This window comes from Sapajus apella, unplaced genomic scaffold, assembly GCF_009761245.1.
Source record: "Sapajus apella isolate SASKATOON/1434 unplaced genomic scaffold, GSC_monkey_1.0 scaffold48, whole genome shotgun sequence".
Taxonomy (NCBI): Eukaryota; Metazoa; Chordata; class Mammalia; order Primates; family Cebidae; genus Sapajus; species Sapajus apella.
In genome coordinates this window covers 5,729,860-5,754,278 of record NW_022436988.1, presented here as the reverse complement: position 1 = coordinate 5,754,278, position 24,419 = coordinate 5,729,860, and the positions used below count along the sequence as shown (strand labels likewise).

At 52.4% G+C, this 24,419-nt stretch overlaps 1 protein-coding gene across 3 annotated transcripts in view; it reads left to right on the top strand.

Moving 5' to 3' along the window:
• Positions 1-5,351, top strand: part of SEC14L1 (SEC14 like lipid binding 1) — a 62,902-nt gene extending 57,551 nt beyond the window's left edge. The window contains exons 14-17 of one of the 3 annotated variants that reach the window (XM_032241541.1): positions 931-1,182; positions 2,308-2,486; positions 2,981-3,082; positions 4,792-5,351. In XM_032241541.1, the coding sequence (XP_032097432.1) occupies positions 931-1,182; positions 2,308-2,486; positions 2,981-3,082; positions 4,792-4,807 (549 nt within the window). In that variant the 3' untranslated portion in view covers positions 4,808-5,351. Of the gene's footprint in view, positions 1-930; positions 1,183-2,307; positions 2,487-2,980; positions 3,083-3,448; positions 4,099-4,791 lie in introns of those variants that run through there. The other 2 variants (XM_032241542.1, XM_032241543.1) reach the window with 2 other exon arrangements.
• Positions 5,352-24,419: the final 19,068 nt, after the last annotated feature.

The following is a 24,419-nucleotide window of genomic DNA, read 5'->3' as shown; positions in this document are numbered from 1 at the left end:
CGTAGTGCCGCCTGCCGTCCTTAGACAGGACTCTTGTACCTCATCGAATCTGCTGTGGAAGGGCATTCTAGAGTGGCGTTTCAGTGGTGAAGTGGCAGTGGTGGGGTTGGCAAAGGAGCCTGGCTTGCAGAGCAGCCAAGTGCTGAATGGCACAGCGACGGCACGCAGTGGGCTGACGAGCAGGCGCCAGGGCAGAGGGCCGTGGGCCTGGCTCTGCCGCTTCCTTAGGCGGAGTTTTCAGTGAATGCAGAACTCTGCACAGCTGCTTTTAATTCTCATGTTCCTCCCACACTAATCTTTAAAACTAACTTTGATCATTGCCTGCTGAGAAGCTCTGTCGGCACCGTGTAAGTTCAGGTTTTCGATTGGTTCTCAGCACCCGGGGGGCTGACCACCCACCCCCTCCTCCACCATGCCAGGGGCTCATCCCACTCACCAGCCTCGCCACTGCTCTGGTGCCAGCCTCACACGGCAGGCCTGGTGCCGTGCCCCTACTTTCCCCTTGCTAGGAACACTGTCCTGAGACTCCCCCACCTTCTGTTCCCTCAGCTTTCACCTTTTCCAGGGCCTTCTGTTGCTCTCCAGCCCAGGCCAGTCCTCTGAACCACTCATGTACAAGCTCAGCATTTGGTGTTACACTGAGACCTGGTTGGTCTCTTCACATGTGTCTGAAGATGGTGTACGGGAGCTCTTGGGCCTGTAGGTGCAAGTCACAAAGAGCACAGAGCTTGGTGCACGACATGTGGCAGAAGCCAGCGGTTGAAAGACAGATGGTGGTGTGACTCTGGGCAAAGAGATCCGCCCATGCCCATGCAGCCTTTCCCTCCCCAGCTTTGGCACCTGGGCCTGGAGCCCCTGGAGGGGATGGTGTGCGTCAGCACATGGCCTGTGCTCATGGAGTGTGGCTGCCTGACGCTGTCTCTTTTTCAGATTCTCGTTCAGATTGTGGATGCCTCTTCAGTCATCACTTGGGATTTTGACGTGTGCAAAGGGGACATTGTCTTCAACATCTATCACTCCAAGAGGTCGCCACAGCCACCCAAAAAGGACTCCCTGGGGGCCCACAGCATCACCTCTCCAGGCGGGAACAATGTGCAGCTCATAGACAAAGTCTGGCAGCTGGGCCGCGACTACAGCATGGTGGAATCGCCTCTGATTTGCAAAGAAGGAGAAAGCGTGCAGGTAAAATCACACTCACGTCAAATCGCGCGTCCGTGACTGAGCAGCTGGGCGACTATGTCTTGAGTACGAGTTTTTGCTTCACTCCTTGAGCAGCCTGTGTAGCTTTTGAGACGCTGGCTGCAGAGGAGCAGCTCGCCTGAGGAGCAGAGTGACTTGGGAAGCCGAGCGGGTCTCACAGGAAAGAGGTCAAGCCTAGCAGTGCTTTTGGACAGAATCTGTGACTTTTCCCCAAAGCAGCATGTGACAGGAAGGGAAGGCATGGCATGCACAGGGCCAGCTGGGCTTCAGAGGACCTTCCCCCAGGCCTCATTTCACCGGGTTGCATTTGTCTTTTTCAAAGGAAAATCACCCTAAATAGAAGTGAGAGGAAGGAGTACTTAGGGAGCTATTAACTCTCATTACCAAACCTTCTAATTTGTTTCAAATGCTTTCAGTTCCTTTTAACATTGTGGCCCGTTATTTTGGGTGCCTGCACTCACAGTAGTTCTCGGGGGCGGGGGCCGGAGCGTGCTTCTGGCCTTCATAATAGATGCAGCATTTTGCTGCCTTTTCAGTTTTCAGAGGTAAGCCTTGTCAGTGTTTCTGTGGTTTTAGAGGCAGAGTAAAAGAATATTTTATCAAGTTTAAAAAAAAATGAACCTCTAAGCTATATTACCACAGTCATGAATTTCAGAATGAATGGAGACAGTGATTTTTGTGGATTGATGTCTCAATTTAGGTGATGTGCCTTTAGCCCCGAACATGCTGGATGATTGGCAGCATGTCAGAGAAGATGAGGCCCAGTTCAGAGAAGCTGTGCTGAGCCCTCCCTCTAGCTCGGCGCTGCCATCCCTCCAGGCTCCTGCCTCCCTAGGTGGAGGTGGGGTGGGGGTGGCCTCATTAGGGCCACAGACATGGAGTCTGTTCCTGTAGCCTTCCCAGCACCCGGGAGTGACCACACTCAGTGGAGAGAAGGACATTATCCCACCTGTTGGTGAAGCAAAATAGCAGGTTCTGAATCGCGTTGAGATGGTCCTGTAGCTACATGAAATCCTGCAGACAGACCCCTTGGCTCTTGTCAGACCTGCTTTAGGCTGGGGGTAAGCAGTGAGTTGCCGCCAGCTGCCACTGCCTTCCTTGTTTTAGGGCTCCCATGTGACCAGGTGGCCGGGCTTCTACATCCTGCAGTGGAAGTTCCACAGCATGCCTGCATGCGCCGCCAGCAGCCTGCCCCGGGTGGACGATGTGCTCGCGTCCCTGCAGGTCTCTTCGCACAAGTGCAAAGTCATGTACTACACTGAGGTGATCGGCTCCGAGGATTTCAGGTACGGCTGCCCTTGCCTTGCTGCAGCAGGTGCCACCAGAGAACTGGGTGGGGCGGGGGTAGGCTGCAGTCCTGTGCCGTGTACAGGATCAGCACGCAGGTGCTGCCAGAGAGCTGGGCGGGGCAGCAGGTGTGTTCAGTTCCATGCCATGTGCAGGATAGGCAGTGTCGGCCGGTCTCAGGGATGCTGGAGGGGGAGGGCAGAGGGAGTGGCTCTGGGGTCATTTGTTTGCACTGTGACTCCCTGCATGTCCGCAGAGGGAAGAGTGTCAGGGACGAGCAACTTTGCCTTTGCTTTAGCTCATGATGCCGTCTGCGTGCAGGCTGTGGGAAGCTGGTCCCGCGGTGGTTATTCATGTCCATCCCCCGTTTACAAGTGCTGATGGGGATGACAAGTGAGCAGAGAGCAGGGTGAGCCATGAAGTCCAGCAGGAGTGCGGGCGGCGGGCGGCGGGCAGGGTAGTCCTCACCTCGCCCTGCCCTGTGCCGTTACAGAGGTTCCATGACCAGCCTGGAGTCCAGCCACAGCGGCTTCTCGCAGCTGAGTGCTGCCACCACCTCCTCCAGCCAGTCCCACTCCAGCTCCATGATCTCCAGGTAGTGCCGTGCCGCCTGCGCCTAGTGTGCAGAGGGGATGGCCGACCCTCCTCCAACAGCCAGCTGCGCCCGCCCGCCCGCCCACCCAGCGTGACATTTTACAGACTCCTCTCACCTCTAGATAGCAAATAGCTCTCCAGATGGTAAACGTAGTCATGTGATCCCAAAACTCTGTTGGCAGGTAGTTTTAACTCTGATCCTAACTTAACTCAATAGCCATAGATTTTGTTACGTTGTGCATAAAATCCAACCAGAGCACAAGGGCTCTCTTGAAAGAACAGTAGCTTTTATACCAGTTAAAAGATTGATGCGGTCCCAGATGTTGATGCAAAAAATTTTTCCAACGAACTCTGCATTGTCCGTTAGTGAATGAATTCCTGTGACATCCTCAAGAGATGGCCCCTCCTCACCTGGGACAGAAGCTGCCAGCACGTTTCCCCCAGGCTGCATCGTGGCCCTCACGCCTCCTGTCACAGTCGAGATGGTCTGTGGACTTAGGTCCTTCTTCCTCTGAGGATTCAGAGGCCACCTGAGGAGCACCCTGTCCTGTGGGCAGACCCCCCCACTCCACGTGCTGTCCTGAAGTGGGGCTGGGGGCTCAGGAGGGGCTCTCGGGGACTCCGGGTGACTCCAGGAAAATGCTGCCATCATTCAACGTTACTTCCTCTCTCCTCCTTTTCAAATCTTTTTAATACTTTTTAAGCTGGATTTTTCTGTGTGTGAACTTGGGTGGGGGGGTTCCTGCCCTTTTTCCTTCCGCGCGTCGCCCCCTCACCTGCAGTCAGCTCAGCGTAGGCATCTCCTCTGTGTCCTCCTGTGGCCGCCAGAGGCCGTCTGGGAACCAGCAAGTCGCACTTGCCGTTTGACACGTCCACAGGGTCTTATTCATAGCTAAGCAGCATCTGCCACATCCACGCCAGGGTGGCGTGTGGCCTGTAGGAGCCCTGCTTCTTTGTACAGGGAATGATGGACTCAAGTGTGTGTGTGCGTGCATGTGCTGTGTGTGTGCATGTGTGCATGACGGGTGCTGGGGGGACGGGGCGTGTAGAAACTTAGTTTGAGTAACAAAGGAGTCTACAGAAGCAAATCAGAATGCGGGATTTGTTTGCCTTTTACATTTTCTGTTTAATTCCTGATTTTAAAGCCTGCTGTATCTGGCACAGGCCCTTATGTTTCAGCTTTTCATGGGAAGAGCAGGTGATTTGAGAATCTGTCTGGAAGCCGCATAGGGGTGGCCTCCATGGTAAAGACATGCAGCGTGTGTCTCTGTGCAGCAGAGGCCGTGTTTCATGCCAAACCCCATGTGGTTGTCACCCATTTGCGTGGTAAGCGTGGAAATCCTGGTGGTGCTGTCTCAACGCTGCGTCACCGGAGGGCTGTGTGGAGGCCGTGTGTGCCCTGTGCAGGGATCAGGAGGGCTGGGGAGGGACCCAGCAGCCCTCTCGCCCGGTCAGGTCAGCCCCAGTGGCTCCCTGCACACTGTAGCTGTCCTGGGCCTCCATGGTGGTCACCTGCCTTTGGTCCACGTTTGTGTGTTTGCTTTTAGAGATCCAGCTCCTCAGTTGTACCCGAAGCGTTGCTTCCAGGAAGTGCTGCAGGGCTAGTAGCGCATCTGTGCTGCCCCCACTTGGTGCCTCCTGTTCCCAAATCACAAGGACCTGAAGATGGTCCCTGCTTTCTCTTTCTTTCTCTCTTTCTCTGTGTCTCAGATGGCGATTTTGCTGACAGCTGCCAAGAAAATGCTTCGTTCAACAGTCCTCATGTGCCCAGAGATGTTTATAGAACTGTTTGAATTGCAGCCATCCCCTGCCCCTCCCAGGCTGAAGATCTGTTCTTTTTAAGTTGATTTGGGAGTGGTACTCTTTCATCCCCAGAGAATTGAGTGCATCTTTAAGAGCCCCCAGCACATGACTGCACAAATGCTCACAGGGTCCAGGGTCTCCTGAGTAACCCAGTCCCGCTCTCCCTGGCAGGGAAGTCTAGGGCAGCTGCGGTCTGAGTATGCCATTTGCATCCTGTCTCTACTTTTAGTACCTTGCCGCTCTTTTAAAATGCTGCTGTCATTTCCCATTTCTTAGTACTAATGATTCTTTGATTTCCCCCCTATTACTAGTCTTTATTCACTTTCCTTCCTAAATTTGTGATTTGCATATCAACTTCTGTAAATGTTTTGTAAACATATTACCTCACTCTTGGTAATACAATACTGATAGTCTTTAAAAGATTTTTTTATTGTTATCAATAATAAATGTGAACTGTTTAAAGAAAAGAATGGCTTTTTCTTATCATGAAACAATAGTTTTCCTTGAACAGTTTGAAATTCTTGGGAGAATTTAGAGATTGAAGAAAGAAGAGAGCGTCTGAAGCCAGAGTACTGATGTTCCAGAGTCGAAGAGAAGCTTTTCGCTTGTGTGGCATTGTTTCACAGGTGAGTGGACCGTCCTCAGGTCACAGCCGTATGTTTGCTGACGCAGAAGCAAACCCAGTTTTTGTGATCCTCACTTCTGTAGGAAGACATGATGTGGTTTTTCTTAAACGCAGCCAGATCAAACATCACCGTGATGGTGCGATCCCTGCTGTGTTGTTTCTTTCTAAATAAAAAGGATTGCTTTAATCAGGTGCCTCCAAAACAATAAAATAGGTGTGGACCTTTGGAAGTCCAAGTTACCTTATCTCCACTCCCCTGCAAGCCCCTGGGCCTTTAGGGGCTCATAGCCCAGTGGGCAGAGCAGGCTGCTGGCTTGCCAAAGCACAGGGTGGGCTGGAAAGCAGCTCAGGGCAGCTTGGTGCAGAAGCCAGTGCCCCCACTCACCGGGCACTGTGGGGCCATTGGCTTATAGGCATGAGCCACCATGTGTGGCCAATGTGATTATTCTCAAATATATCATGTTTCCTTTAATACTCCATCTCGGGTTTCACCATATTAGGCTGGTCTCGAACTTCTGACCTCAGGTGATAACGTCCACCTCAGCCCCCAAAGTGCCGGAGTTACAGGTACCAGCCACCGCACCCGGCAATTCCCCATCTCTGTAGAACTTCGGCAGAGCCCAAACCGTAGGTTGTCTTCCGGTTCTGGGGTCGTGGTGGAGGCATTCTTATTAATGTCATCATGAAACAAATCAGTTGAATCAGTTTTGCTGGAAAAGTTGGGGCTTTGGAAAGCCAGCGTGGCTGGGAAGATGTAGACTGCAAAACCTAAAACCTGTGGACAACTGGACTGGCTTTCAGATGGTTCAAATGGCAGTGCTGGTTACATGTTTTTTAGCACAACAATAAGAAAAACCTATGGACATCATTTAGAGCAAAACTAGGTGATAAAGTAGCCCCATAAACCCCAAACTAGAGGCATGTTGGGGTAAAGCACCAATAGTCGCAAGACCTACCCGACCCGTAGGTTATCCGTGCCTGGGGGAGAAAGCAGAGGTTCCATGCAAGACTTCTGATGGATGGGAGAGCAGGAGAAGCCATGAGGCCCCATGAACACCAGTGGGAGGCACAGCAGCCAGTGTGCGCTCAGCAGGTGACACAGGCCAGCTGGGGTGCACCTGGAGGCTGGGGTACAGAGGCCACGTTGGGGACAGGATTGGATTGAGGGGAGCAGACTAAGGCCCTCTGGACTCCCTGGACTGACCTGGCAGGGCTCACTTCTGGAAGGCACTCGCTGAGGAAGTAAAGCACGTTCCACTGCTTGGAGTGGAAGAAAGTCAAGCAGGGTGGAGGCTGGGTCCACACAGCGCCTGGGAGGGTTATGGGCAGGGCAGCCATGAAAGCAAACGGACACGATGTTTTAAGCATGTCACAAAATAACAGGGAGGGAGCACCGCAGCGTTAGAGCAGGTTTCTTAAAGCATACTCCATTCTGAATGTTTATGAAATACTTTTCCATAAAAATGAGCATCAGGAAAAGAGCAAAGTCAAATCTGTAGAAGGCTGAGAATAGGGAGCAGAATAGTACTCCCACCACCACCGAGAGCAAGCCAGAAGGGGTGCCTGCAAAACAGACCCAAAAAAACACGTTTAAAAACTTTTATTTTTTGAGACCCAGTCTTGCTGTATCCTGGCACGATCTCTGCTCGTCGAACCTCTGCCTCCCGGGTTCAAGCAATTCTCCTGCCTCAGTCCCCCGAGTAGCTGGGACTACAGGTGTGCACCACCATGCCCAGCGCTGATTTTTGTACTTTCAGTACAGATGGGGTTTCGCCATGTTGGTCAGGCTTGTCTTGAACTCCTGGCCTCGTGATCCACCCACCTCAGCCTCCCTAAGTGCCAAGATGGCAGGTCTGAGCCACCGTGCCTGCCCGTTTTTTACTTTGTTTTAAAAGAAAGCTTGCCGTGTTTCCCAGGCTGCTCTCACACTTCTGGACTGAAGCAGTCCTCCCACCTCGGCCTCCCAAAGTGCTAAGACTAAAGGTGTGATCGACCACGCCCAGCCTAAAAACAATTTTTAAAATGTACTAAAAACCATGAAGAAAATGATATGCAACGTGAAAGGCGTAATCAGAGAAACTCAGAAATGAAGTGACAGAACTCAAGAAGGAATTAGAAATGCAGGAATCCTTTCAGAAATTGAGGCAACTTGGAATGCAAAGTGAAAAACAATGCCAAGTGAAAATGAGGATGATTTTATAAATCAAAAAAAGAAAAGGATGGAAAGCCTTCCAGAGTGTGGCTATTGAAAATAAGCGATCCAGCACATGGGTGCCATTGAAGGAGCGAGGGCCTGAGAAGGAGCAACACCAAGGATATTTTAGCAAAAGTGCTGGACTTGAAGAAGTCCTTAGGGCATTCTGGGAATCAGGCTTTTTGAGGACTGAGCTTTCTGCCAAGAGAAAATATAGATTTTTCAAGGAAAGAGTAAGCCAAAAATTTTACATCCAGCAAAACTGACCTCTTAAGTATAAAGGGCACTGATACAGGCCAGGTCACGTCAAAAGGACTCAGTAGCAAACTCAAAGAGGCTTTCACTGGCCAGGAACAGGATGAGTTCAACTTGTCCCAATTCTCATTGTCTTATAATAATCGCAGGACGCCATTGAATGTTAAGATTCATAAGTTTGTAATTTTAATATATAACAATTTTGGATGATAGGTCAAACCAATTACTTTGAAAACTGGTAAATAAGAAGCAAGCATGTATCCTGACCTTTCCTAAATGCATAGCATATGAAGATTAGTACCTATAAAATTATTCCAACTTTTAATGACTATAAAACTGATAGAGTAACATCATTCTGCAATCCCAATGAATAAATAAGACATAGGTATTAAGCATCAGCTGCTAAGATCACACACACAAAAGGACAACCAGATGCCCTGTGTCTCTTAGAGATCTACACAGTCTTGCCAGAGTTTTATGATCCAACCTGAGTAGATCCAGTCTCTGAATCCAGGTGCCAATTTGCAAGAAATATAGAGGCCAAGGAAGCTGTTGGACTGCATTATGGGAAGCTGAAGTCAGAAGGCTCAGGCCCTTTATCCTTTTTTTTTTTTTTTTTTTTTTTTTTAAGATGAAGTCTCCTGTCACCCAGGCTGGAGTGCCGCGGTGCGATCTCGGCTCACTGCAACCTCCATCTCCTGGGTTCAAGCGATTCTCCTGCCTGGGCCTCCCTAGTAGCTGTGACCACAGGTGTGTGCCACCATGTCCGGCTAATTTTTATTTTTAGTAGAGAAGGGGCTTCACTGTATTGGCCAGGCTGGTCTTGAACCCCTGACCTAAAACGATCCATCCACCTCGGCCTCCCAAAGTGTTGGGATTACAAGCATGAGCCACCACGCCTAGCCAGAAAGTTCAGTCTCTTTAATTTGTAGGAAATGCCCCACCCAGTTCTTTCTTTTTTTTTTTTTACAGCAGATCTATTGTAAATTTTAAAATACAAGGAAGTAATCCTCACAGCAGTCTCGGAAGGTGCCTCCTCCCAAGGCAGAGCCTGTGGTGTGGTGTGGGGTCTGGGCAGCCCTGGCTTTGGGGTCCTCTGTGCAGCTTGTGCATTTCTGTGTTTTGTTTTTACAATAAAAAGGTTTGTTATTGTTCGGTTGTTTTTTGTTTTTAGTTAACGGCTTTAGGTTAGTTTGCCTTGGAGAAAAGTAACTGGTAATTTACTTAGGAGCCCAGGTTTTCTTCTTCTATCCAAATCATGGGGCTGCTGTGACCTGTGGCACAGATGCCACCGGGGATGTGCCCTGCACTGGCTAGCGTCTGGTCCGGTGTGCATGGTGGCTATGCCGAGGACAGCAGCTTCCATGTTCCTGGTCGATTCTCTTCTCCAGGAGAGAATCTGAGGTGGCTCCAGTGAAAGCTCTGTCCCCTGCGGTGTGCTGTCTGTGACCTGTCCTGCCTTCAAATAGAAGCAGCCAGACTCTTTCCCACTCCCACCTTGCCTTTGGGCCTAAGAACCTGCCAGCAGGACCCAGTTTTGACAGTGACAAAAAACTCATGAGCCCTTACTGTGTCTCTTTGCACTGCCCCCAGCCATGTTATGTCTGATTAGAGACACGAGAGAGAACCTGCTGTCTGCCCTCTCAGGGCTCTTTCTCAGAACCAGTGAGGGACAAGAGACCTGGTGTCACTCCTGATGGAGAGAACAGGGGCTGCAGAGACAAGGGGAGCCCTGCGGCTCCATGTGTAGAGCCATCTCATTTTCGCTGAGTGCATGTTCAGTCCCAAGTTGAAAGTTAAGCCCTTGTCTGGCTGCCAAGCCCTGCCCTTTCCACCTTGCCAGGCCGGTGTACTAGTTCGCTCCCACATCGCTATAAAGAAATACCTGAGCCTGGGTAATTTATAAAGAAAAGTGGTTTCCATGGATGAACCTGGAAACCATCATTCTCAGCAAACTGACACAAGATGAGAAAATCAAACACCACATGTTCTCACTCATAGGTGGGTGTTGAACAATGAGAACACATGGACACAGGGAGGGGAGCATCACACGCTGGGGTCTGTCGGGGGAAATAGGAGAGGGACAGCGAGGGGTGGGGAGTTGGGGAGAGATAGCATGGGGAGAAATGCCAGATATAGGTGATGGGGAGGAAGGCAGCAAATCACACCGCCATGTGTGTACCAATGCAACAATCTTGCATGTTCTTCACATGTACCCCAAAACCTAAAATGCAATAAAAAGGGGGGTTTCATTGGCTCACCGTTCTGCAGGCTACTGGAAGCATGGCGGCATCTGTTTCTGGAGAGGCCCCAGGGAGCTTTCACTCCTGCTGGAAGGCAGGAGAAAGAGCAGGGGGAGGTTGCCACACTTCAGCAACCAGATCTCTTGATAACTCACTCACTATACCATATCAAGAAGGGATGGTGTATTCGTCCATCCTCATTCTGCTAAAAGGACATACCCAAGACTGGGTAAGTTATAAATGAAAAATGTTTAATTGACTCACAGTTCAGCATGGCTGCAGAGGCCTCAGGAAACTTACAATCATGACGAAAGGGGAAGCGAACACATCCTTCTTCACATGACGGCGGGAAGGAGAAGCGCAGCGTGGAGGCTGGGAAAGCCCCTTATGAAACCCTCAGATCTCGTGAGAACTAACTCACTATCATGAGAACAGCATGGGGGAACTGCTCCCATGATCCAATTACTTCCCACTGGGTCCCTCTCACCACAGGTGGGGACTATGAGATTTGGGTAGGGACACAGCCAAACCGTATCAGATGGTGCTAAGCCATTCATGAGAGTGCCACCAGCCAGTCACCTCCCAGTAGGCCCCACATTCAACACTGGGGATTGCAATTCAAAATGAGATTTGAGAGGGGACATGGATCCAAACCATATCAGCTGGTTCACACCCAAGAGTGAAGCCAAGCAACAGCTCCCCAAGGTGGAGCCCTCTAGAGGTGGTCCCGGCTCTGCCAAGAGCCACTCCTCCCCGGCACAACCCTGTGTCTCTTGTAACCTGGCTGAAACTCTCAGAGATGGGGCAGTGACAGCTTTGGCCCCTTCAGCTCTGCCCTTGGATTCAGAGCCACAGGGGGAAATCCTCCAGCCTGTGTGCATTGTCCATTGGTGTGTTACCTGGGTCCTTTTTTTTTTTTTTGATACAGAGTTTCACTCTTGTCACCAGGCTGGAGTGCAATGGCACAATCTCAGCTCACTGCAACCTCCACCTCTTGGGCTCAAGTGATTCTCCTGCCTCCACCTCCTGAGTAGCTGGGATTGCAGTCACCTGCCACCATGGCTGGTTAGTTTCTGTATTTTTAGTAGAGATGGGGTTTCACTATGTTGGCCAGGCTGGTCTCAAACTCCTGACCTCAGGTGATCCACCTGCCTCGGCCTCGCAAAGTGCTGGGATTACAGGCGTGAGCCACTGAGCCCATCCTTACCTGAGTACTTTTATGTGTCAGCTTGACTGGACCATGGGGTTCCCAGATGTGTGGTCAGACATTATTCTGGATGAAGAAGAATAAGCTCTTCCTTAAAGGGAGGACGCCACCTCCTCAAGCCCCTGCCGTGGGTAGTAGTGTGGAGTGGTGCTTGGGCTGTGCCCACCCTCTGCGTCCCTGATGGGGCGGAATCCGGCACCTGTGCAGTTCCCGGGAGGATCCGTGCCCGGATTGCCATCGTGAGCTGTGCGTGGAGGCTCTGTAGGAGAGGAGGAGGTGTCAGGGAGTGGGACGGGCTGGTCACGGGGCTCAGCTTCCTGGATGGCTGCTGCTTTCTTAGGCCTGGCACCCGCCCCTCCAGACACAGGCTGTCTGACTGCTGTGCGGGAGGTGCCAGCCCCTAGTTCCGGCAGCATCAGAGGAGCACATGGACCGAATGCTTCCAGAAGGCTCCACGGCTGGTGGGGAGAAGACTCTGGAGACCTTCAGTGAGTCATGGCCTGTTCCCCACTTCTCTCCCCACCGCTCGATGAGCCTCCCCTGGCATAGCTGGAAGGGTTGGGCGCTGAGGGTGTCGGCGTCAGGTCAGCCCTGCCTGGGCTGCCCACATTCTCTGCCCTGGGGGGACGGGGCAGCTGACAAAGCCCTCATGTAGTCTCAGTGAGGTGCCCAGTGATGGGCTCAGGCCACTCCTGCCCTGACCTGCCCCATGGCCATCCAGGTCTTCCCTCCTGCCCGCCTGCTCCTGTCTCCGTTCTACGTTTCTGCCCAGGTTGATTCATGGCATACCTGACAACCTCCTGGCTTCAGCCTCCCTGCTGTTCCCAGAGCAAGGAGGGCTTGGGGGGCCCACAGTGTGGGAAGTGGCTGGATGGGAAGGCCAGAGGGTCATGATGGGTGGCGAGCACACTCCCTGCTGTCCAGTCTCACTTGGCCCCTGGAGTCACTCATTCGGGCTCACTCTGGGTCCTCAGCTGCTCCCTCTCATCCCAGCCTCAGAGGTGCAGCTGGTCCGGGCAGACACATGTTCTCTGAAGGAGCAGAGAGTGATGCATTAATTTATTCTTTGTTGACTCTGTAAGTCTAAAGCTCCCAGGGAATCTGGACTAATCTCTCTCCTCGAAGCGCCTGGTTATTTGCAAAAGGATCTGAGCTTGCTGAGTGTCACCTGGCAGTGGGAGCTCCACACAGGTCCCTGGGTGGCCACACTGCTCTCCTCACCTCCAGCCTCTGCTCCTGCTGTTTCCTCTGCCTGGGATGCTCCCGCACCTCGAGGAGAACTCAGGAAGCTCGACCAAGAAGACATTTGTGGGGGCTTGGCCAGCCTCCCTTCGCCCCACTTGTCCCCGCACAGACTTTTGTGCAATGCTATGAGATGTATTTTACATTTTATTTTTTATCTTTTGTAGTAATGGGATCTCACCATGTTGGCCAGGCTGGTCTCAAATTCCTGGGCTCAAGCAATCCTCTTGCCTCAGCCTCCCAAAAGGCACAGGCACAAGGCACCTTGCCTGGCCCCGTGATGTTCATGGAACCGACTTGCCCCGGGTCTGTCTCCTTCTCCTTCCTACCCCTGTGTGACTGACAGAGCCCTCGAGCTGCGATGGACACTCAGAAGGTGCTGCTGTGTGGAGGGTGGAGGTCAGAAGGGCCTCCCTCCCCCAGGGAGAAGGGCAGGTCCTGCCACAGCATGGGTGGGCACCTGGGATGTGGAAGGAAGCTGGACTGCTTCTAGTCCAGTCTTCTCAGGCTGCATTCATAGGCCAGAGCATTTCTTTTTTTTTTTTTTTTTTTTGAGACGGAGTCTTGATCTGTCTCTCCCAGGCTGGAGTGCGGTGGCACAATCTCGGCTTACTGCAGCCTCCTCCTAGGTTCAAGCGATTCTCCTGTCTTAGCTTCCCGAGTAGCTGGGATTACAGACATGCACCACCGTGCCTGGCTAATTTTGTATTTTTAATTAGAGATGGGGGTTTCACCATGTTAGCCAAGCTGGTCTTGAACTCCTGACCTCAGGTGATCCACCCACCTGGGTCTCCCAAAGTGCTGGGATTACAGGTGTGAGCCACTGGGCCAGCCCTCCTGCAGTTCTGATTGGACAACCCAGCCCTGCTCGGCTGACCTCATCTTCCCACCTGGGGCCCAGAGGATAGGATGCTCCGCCCAAGCCCAACCGCAGGACTGGGGATGTGCCCACAGCGGGGACAAGGAGCCAGCCGGCAGCCTCCCGGGCAGGCCCATCCCAGCCAGCAGAGGCCACAGCTCCCTCAGCTGCTCCCACGGTGGGCACGGGGATGTGACAGCGAATCAAGTGTCCAGTTTCCCTGCTCTCGTGGAGCAAGATGGAGGGAACGACCTGCCGCAGTCACTCCTGCTCCTGGGACACACAGCAGGGAAGCCGTGAGCCATGCAGGGGAGTCGGGGATTGACGTCGGCCTCTCCCCTGCGTGCCCTCCCTGCCCCAAAGCTGTCAGTGTCTCAGTGCTAGTCTGGACCTTCCCTCCCTTCCTGGGGCTCAGGGAGGGATTCTTTGCCTGTTGGCCAGAGCAGGAAACAACAGATGCTGCCCGGGCCAGCCTGTGGGGAGGAAGGCTCAGTGGTGCCATGGCCAGCTGGTGTCTGCCAGACCTGTGCAAGGTGAGATGGGCCTTCATGGTGGCCTGGCCCGGCCAGGTACAGGTGGGGCTCCTGATGATGCGTCCCCCAGCAGGCAGTGGATTGGAGAGGAGCCCTAGGAGCATAAGAGACCCCAACTGGGGGGACTTCAGAGCTACCTGCTTAGGTGGGGGCAGGTGCAAGGATGAGACTTCCCGAGGGGAGGAAACAGCCCCAGACTTTGAGGTGCATGGCAAGAAGGCTGGGAGCTCCGAGAAGGCGCGCACAGGGACCCAGAAGACAGCAGCAGGCAGGGACCGTGCAGGGGCCTTGGGGCCAACCACCAGGTGAAGGCTTGGTGGAAGGAGGGAGGGAGCCACCGACAGTCCTTGAGGGTCCTTGGATGCCTGTTTATGGAGGAGGAGCCTGACACTGAGAAGTCAGGGGCTCTCCAGGCCCCAGGCTGGGTGAGCGGGGCGATCAGGTGGGTTTGGCTCTGTGTCTCATCTTGAATCGTTATCCCCACTTGCGGAGGGAGGTGATTGGATCCTGGAGGCAGTTTCCCCGGTGCTGTTCTCGTGATAGTGAGTGAGTTCTCACACGGTCTCATGGTTTTATAAGGGTCTCTTTTCCCTTCCTTTTCCTTCTCTCTCTCCTGCTGCGTTGCGAGGAAGGCACCTGCTTCCCCTTCAGCCGTGAGTGTAAGTTTCCTGAGGCCTCCCCAGCCGTGCAGAACTGTGAGTCAATTAAACCTTCCTTGTTTATAGATTACCTAGTCTTGGGTAGTATCTTTATAGCCTCGTGGAAATGGACTAATACAGTGGGTGATCTGGAAATGGAGAGGAAATACCTCTGGGAATGTCACTGATGAAACCTGCCCGTAGTGTGGGTGATGAGCCACACTGCTGAACCGATTTCCTGATCTTCAGGGATTCCTGCAGGGGTGGCCCAGGTTCCTGCTCTAGGATATGGAGGTGCGTGGACCTGCTTGTCTGGTTCCAGCCTTTGGGGCGCTGCTGAAACTTGCTGGGACTGCAAGAAGGGGAGCAGTTGGCTTCTTGCTTGAGACCTTTTCAAGAACGTTTTCAGGGTGTAGATTAGTGAAGGACCCACATGCTGCTGTGTTCCCGGTTTAGGGACTACTGCTCTTTGCTGACTCAGTGGAGAGATCAATGGATGGAATGGATGAAAGGCCCTTTGCTTTTGAAAGCAAAATAGAGAACATCTGAGCTATGCAAGAAGAGCATGGACAGGGACCTATTATAATTCTGTGAACGGCCACCTCTTGATAATCTCCACTGCTGTGGAATTTGGTCTTTCGACCACAGGGCGAAGCTAATTAGGAGTCAGCTGAGGAGATGGGCCGCGTTTCCACGTGCTCAGCTGGTAACAATGTCGTGCAGCTTCTCTTGCCACAAGACCCAGAGTCAATTAAAACAGGGACTCCAGTGTCTTTGCACAGAAGCCAGATCTTCTAGCCGAAGTGGATTCTGTGTGATTACAAGTTTGCTACTAGTGTCACGCTGGTGCATTTATTATTTAAAACAGCAAAACCGAAATGAAGCAATTGAATCGGGTTTCACAATAATGAAGAAAAAGCCTTATATCTATTTTTTAATTAAAATTGTGATTAACTGTAGGTCCATATGCAATTGCAAGAAAACAGACTGAGACATCCTTTACTCATTTTCCCCCAATGGCTACATCTTGCAAAATTATAATTCACTGCAACAACCAGGCTATCAATGTTGGGACAATCCACCGGTCTTATTATTTATTTATTTATTGAGATGGAGTCTTGCTCTGTCTCCGAGGCTGGAGTACAGTGGTGTGATCTCAGCTCATTACAACCTCCACTTCCTGGGTTCAAGTGATTCAGCTGCCTCAGCCTCCTCAGTAGCTGGAATTACAGGCATGCGCCACCACGCCCAGCTAATTTTGTATTTTTAGTAGAGACAGGGTTTCTCCATGTTGGTCGGGCTGGTCTCAAACTCCTGACCTCAGGTGATCCGCCCGCCTCGGCCTCCCAAAGTGCTAGGATTACAGAAGATGTGAGCCACTGCGCCTGACCACAGCTGGGTTTTTTTTGAGACAGAGTTTCGCTCTTGTTACCCAGGCTGGAGTGCAATGGCGTGATCTCGGCTCACCGCAACCTCCGCCTCCTGGGTTCAAGCAATTCTCCTGCCTCAGCTTCCCGAGTAGCTGGGACTACAGGCGTGCGCCACCATGCCCAGCTAATTTTTGTATTTTTAGTAGAGATGGGTTTCACCTTGTTGAACAGGATGGTCTCGATCTCTTGATGTCATGATCCACCCGCCTCAGCCTCCCAAAGTGCTGGGATTATACACAGCTGGTTTTAAATATAGAAAAGCAGCCGGGGATAGTGGCTCATGCCTGTAAGCCCAGTGCTTTGGGAGGCCGAGGCAGGAGGATCACTTGAGGCCAGGAGTATCACTTGAGGCCAGGAGTTTGAGATCAGCTTGGGCAACACAGTAAGACCCTGTCTCTACAAACAAACTTTTTTCAAAACTAGCTGGGCCTGGCAGTGTGTGCCTATAGTCTTAGCTACTCAGGAGGTTGAGGTCAGAGATCCCTTAAGCCCAGAAATTCAAGGCTGCAGTGAGCTATGATTATGCCACTGCACTCCAGCCTGGGCAACATAGTAAGACCCCATCTCTAAAATATATACATGTTAGCAGCGGCGAATCCATATGCATCTGCAGCAAGTTGATTCTTGCTCCTTGGAGCAAGGAATTTGGCCGAGGGGCATAAGACAAGGTGAGAGACCAACACAAGTTTTAGAGCAAGAGTGAAAGTTTATTATTAATAAAAAGTTTTAAGGCAGGGAGCAGTGGCTCATGCCTGTAATCCCAGCACTTTGGGAGGCTTAGGCGGGTGGATCACCCGAGGTCAGGGGTTTGAGACCAACCTGACCAACATGGAGAAACCCCGTCTCTACTTAAAATACAAAATTAGCCGGGTGTGGTGGTGCGTGCCTGTAATCCCAGCTGCTTGGGAAGCTGAGGCAGGAGAATTGCTTGACCCAGGGAGGCAGAGGTTGCTGTGAGCCCAGATCGTGCCATTGCACTCCAGCCTGGGCATCAAGAGTGAAGCTCCATCTCAAAAATAAAAAAAAGTTTTAGAGCAGGAATGAAAGGAAGTACGGTACCCTTGGAAGAGGGCCAAGCTGGTGACTTGAGAGATCCAAGTGCCCTGCCCGACCCTTGACTTGGGGGGGGGGGCGCGCCGCATGCGCAGTCTGTTTACTGAAGTTTCGCACATGCTCGTTGGAAGCGTTTTTCCCTAACCGGTCAAGTGTTCCCAGGGGAAGGTCTGATACCAGTAAGCGCTGCCTTTTGCATCTCAGTGCACATGCTTGAACCCACTCACCCAACTCCTGAGATCTTACCTGGAGGCGGCTGGTCACCCGCTTCAGGTGTTTTCTATTAGGAGGCTGCCTCTCCCTGGCACCAGATGCCACCAATTGTTACTTTACCTGATGGTTGCCTGATACTCCCCTGGTAAATCAAAACTGAAAGACTGCAAAGATGTAAATAACTTCAGATCACTCCCTTTTCTTTTAAAATTGCAGATGGGTGTTCTCAGATGATGGTGGTATTGTGTTTCCAAAGATCATTCAAGTCTTGATAGGGCCCTGTGCTTCTAGACCACCCCACGTGCAAATTACAGGTTGTGCCTGTGGACTTGTGTGAGTCACACTTGATGTGTGACTACAAATGCTAGGTTTGAGGGACAATTTCCTCTTTTTTAGTAATTTGAGTGTCCTCCCTCCCTGATTTCCTTCCTTCCTTCCTTCCTTCCTTCTTTCCTTCCTTCCTTTCTTCCCTCCCTCCCTCCCTCCCTTTCTTTGAAGTAATTTTGTTTTGAGACAGAGTCTCGCTTTGTTGCCCAGCCTGGAATGCAGTGGTGCCATCTCAATTCACTGTAGCCTCCACGTCCTAGGTTCCCTCCCGGATAGCTGGGACCACAGGCATGCGCCACCACACCGGGCTAATTTTTGTATTTTTAGTAGAGATGGGGTTTCACCATGCTGGCCAGGCAGATCTCAAACTCCTGACCTCAGGCGATCTGTCTGCCTCAGCCTCCTAAAGTGCTAGGATTACAGGCGTGAGCCACCATGCCTGGCCAAGTAATTGGTTTCTATCATAAGAAAGTACTTCCTCATGGTGAAAATTTCAAACCGAATGAAGGAGGTAAAGCAGAAATAATGTTCCCTCCCACCCGGTCCCCCTCCCTCCACCTTGTGACTCCCGATCAGTGCCTGCCCCACTTCCCAGAGAGTTCTAGCAATAAGGCTCCAAGCCTCTCCTAGGCTCATGAGGCATACCCACGTGTGTGATGACTGCTTGTCCCCAGCGCGGGCCTGCCCCTTGTCCACCCACTCCACGCGTCTCCGGGGTCTTTCTACGTGGGCTCAGCCAGAGCCACATCAGTCTTAGCTGCCTGGCTCCTCTTAGTCTGGCCTCCACCTCCCGGGCTCAAGCAGTTGTCCTGCCTCAGCCTCCAGAGTAGCTGGGACTACAGGTGTGCGCCACCATGCCCAGCTAATTTATGTGTTTTTAGTCGAGATGGGGTTTCACCATGTTGGCCGGGCTGATCTCCATCTCTTGACCTCATGATCCACCCACCTCTGCCTCCCACAGTGCTGGGATTACAGGCTTGAGCCACTGCGCCTGGCTGGGAGCACTTTCTCTACTCCTCCAGGAGCGTGTCCAGGGCCTCACTGTGTGCAGATGTTTTTCTATTCCACACTTATTCATTGCTTCGGGTCTGTGTTTATGGAGCCTTCGCTCTGCGTCCCGGGGTCCCGGAGGGTGGACTCAGCCGTGAGCGAGAAGGAGCTCAGCCCTCCAGGAGCCTGCGTCCTGGCTTGAGAGGACCGGCAGTAGCAGGAACCCGGCTCCCCGGCCTGAGCAGCCCTGCCCTCTGCCCTCGGCTCTGTGTGCTGGGCCCACCATGCCTCCCAGCCTCTTCTGCCCTGCCTGTGGGAGGCCCTCACAGGAGGTAGTGCAGGGGAAAGGGGACTTCCTATCTCCTGCTCTTGGTGGCTTTGTTCCAGCAAGGTCAGCCACCCAGGGCTTCAGCTGCCAGCTTCTGTGTCCCCAGCTTTATCACATGGCCATGGGGACACCTGCAGCAGCCTGGCTGTGCCCTGGGCAGTGGGGTCCCCATCAGCCACACTCTGAGCCTGTGGAGTACCTGCCGGGCTGTGCCCTCTGAGACCTCAGCACCCATGACTGCACCCCCTCCCAGAGGCCCAGAGCTACCTAGAGCATCCCCTCAAAGCCCCGAGCCCCCAGCAAGGCCCACCCTCCACAGCCCCACCCCACATCACACCCCTTCCCCCAAGCTCCCTCAGCCCTAGAGTATGGCTACTTCCCAAACACAGATGCTGATGCTGTGTCTCCTCCAGCCTCCAAACCTGTCTTGACAATTCTAGGCTAAATTCGGCTGCTCGAAAGCTCTAAGAGGATTTCTGATTTCCCTGGCCGCGCTATGACCACACACCCTGTCTGAAGATGGTATGTGCTATGAGAAGGTGGAATCGGGGCCGGGAGCAGTGGCTCGCGCCTGTAAGCCCAGCACTTTGGGAGGTTGAGGTGGGCGGATCACTTCAGGTCAGGAGTTCAAAACCCACCTGGCCAACATGGCAAACTCCCGTCTCTACTAAAAATACAAAATTTAGCTGGGCGTGGTAGTGTGCACTGCTAGTCCCAGCTACTTGGGAGGCTGAGGCAGGAGAATCACTTGAACCCTGGAGGCAGAAGCTGCAGTGAGTCGAGATCACACCATTGCATTCCAAGTTGGACAAGAAGAGCAAAACTCCATCTCCAAAAAAAAAAAAAGAAAAAAAAGAGTGTGGAAATATCCTAAGAGTACCATCACCTTGCAAAGCCCCAGTGGGAAGGGGTTTTCTGGCCACTGCAGGCAGCAGATGTCTTTGGTGGACGTGACAAGGGTCTTTTCTGAGGCACCCTGTCTGCAGGCACGGGGGCCCGGGTAACACCCTGTGTCAGCATTTAGTCAGTTGAAACACGCGGCTAAATAACCAACTGGCTGTCTTCCGAGAACAAGTGATTTATTTTTATTGCATCATTTTTAAACGCTTTAACATTCCTCCCAAGGAGCTGTGTGGTTTGGAAAAGTGTAAGAGAAAGCCGAAGAGAAAATGCGAGCTGGAGAAGAGCGGCGCTGCTTGGCTGGGACGTTCTTCCAGAAAGCAGCTCGGCCCTGCCAGGCACGTGTTTTTGGCCAGTGCCATGTCTGGGCCCAGAGATGATGGACATTTCCTGTGCAGGGTCTGATTCCCACTGTGGATTTGAAAGAGGCATGCAGATTTTTATTCTTAAACAACTCAATAGAATATTGTAGACCAGACTTGGTGGCCAGAGCCTGTAGTCTCAGCTACTCGTGAGGCTGAGGTGGGAGAATCCCTTGAGCCCAGGACGTGAAGGTTGCAGTAAGCCAAGATCATGCCACTGCACTCCAGCCTAGGTGACAGAACGAGACCCTGTCTCAGAAAACAAACAGGCAGGCTGGACACGGTGGCCTACAATCCCAGCAGTGTGGGAGGCTGAGGTGGCGCATCACCTGAGGTCAGGAGTTTGAGACCAGCCTGGCCAACATGGCGAAACTGTCTCTACTAAAAATACAAAAATTAGCCAGGCGTCCTGGTGGGCACCTGTCATCCCAGCTACTTGGGAGGTGGAGGCAGGAGAATCGCTTGAACCCCAGAGGTGGAGGTTGCAGACAGCCGAGATAGCGCCACTGCACTCCAGCCTGGGAACGAGAGTGAAACTGCATCTCAAAACAACAACAACAAACACAAAACAGACAAAAAACCCAAAATACAAAAACAAAAAACAACTAAAGAATACTGGTTGCTCTGTCTCTCAAAATAGGTACTGAACATCTCTCAATCTAAGGAACACGTAGTGTTAGCCAGCTGAGGTAAAAAGACGAGACCGTCCATCTCCAAGTATCCTGCTGGGGCTCCTCTTTTTTTTTTTTTTTTTTTGAGATGCAGTCTTGCTCTGTTGCCCAAAAAAGCAGCCCAGGGCCCACTGCCTGCAGCCACGTGGACCCTCCAGGCCCAGCTGAGGCGCCTCCTCCACGCCAGGGGTTGCAGCAGCTGCAAGGGTCACCAGGGCCCAACCTCGCCTCATTCTAAGGGAAGTGCCCTGGGCCTGAGCACCCCAGGAGCTGGGTAGTCCCCTGCCCTGCCTGCTCTGGCTCCCCATGTCCCACGCTGACCACCAGGACAGAGCAGGGTGAGCACCCAGGCCGACCTGCGGGAGCCTTGGGGGCTTCATTCTTTGGCGTCTTCTCTCCCCTCCTCTGCACTCCCACATTGTGCAGTGGCACAATCTCAGCTCACTGCAACCTCTGCCTCCCAGGTTCAAGCAATTCTCCTGCCTCAGCCTCCCAAGTAGCTGGGACTATAGACTCCTGCCACCACACCTGGCTAATTTTTGTATTTTTAGTAGAGATGGGGTTTCACCATCTTGGCCAGGCTGAACTCAAACTCCTGACCATGTGATCTGCTCACCTTGGCCTTCCAAAGTGCTGGCTGGGGCTCTTAAAGAACCAACAGGCTGGGCTTGGTGGCTCACACCTATAATCCCAGCACTTTGGAAGGCTGAGGTGGGTGGATCACCTGAGGTTAGGAGTTCAAGACCAGCCTGGCCAACATGGCAAAACCCCGTCTCTACTAAAAATACAAAAATTAGCTGGGCATGGTGGCAGGCACCTGTAATCCCAGTTACTAGGGAGGCAGAAGCAGGAGAATTGCTTGAACCCGGGAGGCGGAGGTGGCAGTGAGCAGAGATCATGCCACTGCACTCCAGCCTGGGCAACAGAGCAAGAGTCTGTCAAAAAAAGAGAAGAAAAGAGGAAAGGAAAAGGGAAAGGGGAAAGGAAAAGAAAAAGGGAGGATGGAATGAACCGATTTAGCTTGGCTTTGTGTCCCCAACCAAATCTTATCTCCAGTTTTAATCCCCATCACCCCCAGGTGTCAGGAGTGGGAGCCGGTGGGAGGTGATTCGATTATGGGGGTGGTTTCCTCCATGTGCCCAAGACAGAGAGTTCTCAGGCAATCTGATGGCTTTATAAGGGCCTCTTCCCCCTTCACTCATTCACTCTCTCTTGTCTGCTGCCATGTAGGACGTGCCTTTGCTTCTCTCTCACCCTCTGCCATGATTGTAAGTTTCCTGAGGCCTCCCCAGCCCTGTGAACTGTGAGTGAATTGAACCTCTTTCCTTTATAAATTACCCAGTGTCAGGAATTTCTTTAGAGCAGTGTGAGAACGGACTCATATAGAAACCAAAAAGAAGGCAGGATGGAGGAAAGAGGGCAGGTCCAGGACTTGGTCACATTGATGCCACAATGTGACATTTTGTCCCACGGAGTTCCCAGCTCTGGCTGTCACATGCTCAGGGCTCAGCCACCCGAGCCTCATGTATTCTCCAGTGTCTGCAGAGCAGGAGGATATTTCTGAGGGAATCTTACTGGAATATCACCAGATCTCCCTGGAAGGCATCAGGGACTGTGGTGAGCTTGGCAATGAGCCTTCTCCACCTTCCTAGTTCAAGTCCTGCCCATGGAGAGTCAGGGGCCATCTTGGTGCTGTTGGGCCGTCCTGACCATCGTGGCAGCAGTGGGCTGGGTTTGCCCATGGCAGGTTTCTCAGCAGGCACTGCTGATGTGCTGGGCAGAGCCATTCTTTGTGGGGGAGCTGTCCTGTGCACTGAAGGATGTTTAGCAGCATCTCTGGCCTCTGTCCACCAGATGCCACTAGCGCCTGCCCCGCTGTAACAACCAACAATGTCTCCCGACACTTTTTTTTTCTTTTTCTTCTTTTTTTTTTTTTTTTTTGAGATGGAGTCTTGCACTGTCACCCAGGATGGAGTGCAGTGGTGCCCACAATCTCTGCTCACTGCAGCCTCTGCCTCCTGGGTTCAAGCGATTCTCCTGCCTCAGCCTCCTGAGTAGCTGGGATTACAGGTGCCTGCCACCACACTCAGCTAATTTTTTTGTATTTTTAGTAGAGATGGGGTTTCAGCATGTTGGCCAGGCTGGTCTCGAACTCCTGACCTCAAGATTGCCTGCCTTGGCTGCTCAAATTGCTGGGATTACAGGTGTGGACCACTGCACCCAGCCCCCTTTTTTTTGTTGTTGAGACAGAGTCTCACTCTGTCACCTAGGCTGGAGTGCAATGGCACCATCTTGGCTCACTGCAGCCTCCACCTCCCAGTTTGGGTTCAAGCGATTCTCCTGCTTCAGCCTCCTGAGTAGCTGGGATTACAAGTGCCCGCCACTATGTCCAGCTAATTTTTTTTAATTTTTAGTAGAGACAGTGTTTCACCATGTTGGCCAGGCTGGTCTCAAACCCCTGACCTCAAGTGATCCGCCTGTCTCGGCCTCCCAAAGTGCTGGGATTGCAGGCGTGAGCCACCATGCCTGGCCAGACACCGTTTAATGTTCCTTGTGTGGGCAAAACTGCCACTAGCTGAGGATCATTGATCGACTCTAGCACTCTGATGACTCAGAGGAAGAAACTGAGGCCCAGGGAGGTTAAGACACTTGCCTGAAGTCACACAGTGAGCCCTGGGGGTGGGGCTGGGGCTGGGCCTCTAGTGCAGGCTCCCAGATTGGGGCTCTCTCTTTGCAAATACAGCAGCAGGTGTGGTGTGTGTGATTCTGATGAAAGGTGAGACTGGAATCCACCTAAGGTTGAATTCCCCGACAGACATCCCTGAGATCAGAATGCTGACAGTACAGACGTTAATCTCCTTGGTGGCACAAAGAGCCGAGCGCAATTCGATTCCAGGCCGCTGCAGAAGTTGTTCCCAAGGGTTTGGCAGGTGTAGACACTACCCTATCAGATCCTGCCCTCGTTGGCATGATCTGAGCGGCTTCTCCTGCGATAGAAGGTCCATGCCCCAGTGGGGCAGGGAACGCAGGCTTCTGGATCGGGACCTGGGACGCTGGGTCCAGATGGCAAAGGGCTTGCCTCCGAATAATGCCAGTGTCTGCCCTGTTTATCTCACTCAGCTTCATTGTGGTGTCTTCATTGTTGTTATAAAAAAGCACTTCAGGCCGGGCGCGGTGGCTCAAGCCTGTAATCCCAGCACTTTGGGAGGCTGAGGCGGGTGGATCACAAGGTCAAGAGATCAAGACCATCCTGGTCAACATGGTGAAACCCCGTCTCTACTAAAAATACAAAAAATTAGCTGGGCATGGTGGCGCGTGCCTGTAGTCCCAGCTGCTCAGGAGGCTGAGGCTGGAGAATTGCCTGAACCCAGGAGGTGGAGGTTGCGGTGAGCCGAGATCGCGCCATTGCACTCCAGCCTGGGTAACAAGAGTGAAACTCCGTCTCAAAAAAAAAAAAAAAAAAAA